This window comes from Acyrthosiphon pisum, chromosome X (genome assembly GCF_005508785.2).
Source record: "Acyrthosiphon pisum isolate AL4f chromosome X, pea_aphid_22Mar2018_4r6ur, whole genome shotgun sequence".
Classification (NCBI taxonomy): Eukaryota; Metazoa; Arthropoda; class Insecta; order Hemiptera; family Aphididae; genus Acyrthosiphon; species Acyrthosiphon pisum.
Genome location: NC_042493.1, coordinates 27,068,193 through 27,069,714, shown reverse-complemented (window position 1 = coordinate 27,069,714; position 1,522 = coordinate 27,068,193). Strand labels below are relative to the sequence as shown.

At 33.2% G+C, this 1,522-nt stretch overlaps 1 protein-coding gene across 1 annotated transcript; it reads right to left on the bottom strand.

The window, feature by feature from the left end:
• Positions 1 to 808: 808 nt before the first annotated feature.
• Positions 809 to 1,405, bottom strand: LOC107885740. The gene has a single exon (XM_016809420.1). It carries the CDS (start codon positions 1,403 to 1,405, stop codon positions 809 to 811), a length of 597 nt encoding a protein of 198 aa, XP_016664909.1.
• Positions 1,406 to 1,522: the final 117 nt, after the last annotated feature.

Here is a 1,522-nt window from a genome sequence, read left to right as displayed (position 1 = left end):
TTTTTATTCAGTGAGATAATTGAGCCGCCGGTCGTTCGGTCAGCTAACCCTGACACTATAATTTATTTAAGACGGTTGCATCAAGAATATTTACTTATAAATAATTCAGGTGAGAAGAAGAGGATATGGTCAGCACATGCGAGATCGGTTTCTGTACGGTGCAATGTAGAAATGAGAGTTTTGTGTATGTTGATGCGTGAAAGTCATTATGATCGATCGATTCCTGAAGATGAGGTTATAGTAAGTTTAAACATACGAATATAATTCAAATATTGTAGATAATATGATTAGATTTACTAATATCAGATAATTTATTATAGATTCAACTATCGTTTCGTGAGTTATTACACTCATCTAGAACAATCAGGAGGCATACCCAGTACTATATCATTATGCAGTTACTATATGGACTCAGGAGAATTTGCGATTTTCGATTCCGAACGCATTAGGGAAAAATTAGAAATGGGATTGGACGTTAAATGTCCTAACCATTCTTACCTACTTAGATTTCGACTTCGACACTTCTCGTTTTATACTACATAGAATAAGAAACCTGAACTAAAAATGAACTTATAAATAATATTTTCCTTATTACCATACATCAGTTTATATTATTTCAGAAAAACCATATGCTCACTATCCTTACTAACATAATATCTATTTTCACCTAGCATCGTGTTTCTCTAAATAGTTGAAAAAAAAATAGTTGAAAAAAAACTACCTACTTCAACAAACAATATGTTTGACATCAACGGACGGTCGGTACTTCAACAAACAATATGTTTGACATCGACGGACGGTCAGTACCTTACCCATGTGGCTGCTCGATCAGTGTGTATCCAGTTAGGTATATCATAGGTTTTTCTAATTTGTTCGATGTCTTTACTTTCCACGAATGCGAAGTGTTTTGAGGTAAAAATGGATATTCACACAGTTCCCACGATCTAAATGCACATGTCAGGGGTTTTTGACTGTTGACTACTTTCAACAATCGAATTTTTTCTCTATCGCTAACTCTCACTATAGGCATCCGCCACAATATTTTTGTTATGTTTATTTTAACGTCTTTTAGTTTAGGAGCGTCTGCCACAACTTCATTATTTTTATACTGTTTGATTGCATTTAAATCGATCGACGCTCTATTTAATATGAGTTGCTGGTTACAGTTTATTAAAATTCGCTTATAATCTTCACAAAAACCAAACAAATGTTTAAGATTAATACATCCGTTAAAATTACCGCTATCAATAAAATCTTTATTAACATTTTTTAAATCATTGTCCCAGGCAGCGTTTTGGTGTGAAGAAATATTTGTTTTATTGTACGAGCAATATCCTTTTAATGTGGTCGATATACCCGGATTGACGAGTTTTTGAATTTGATTTCCGTTTATTTCATATTTCATTTCAGAGAAAAGAAATGCCAGTCCGTTGTTTATAAATCTAATCTCGTCAGTTATTTCTGTAGGTTTGGTTATTGTTCCCTCGATGTAAATATAACTCTCGCACGGTAAAGTATAAGA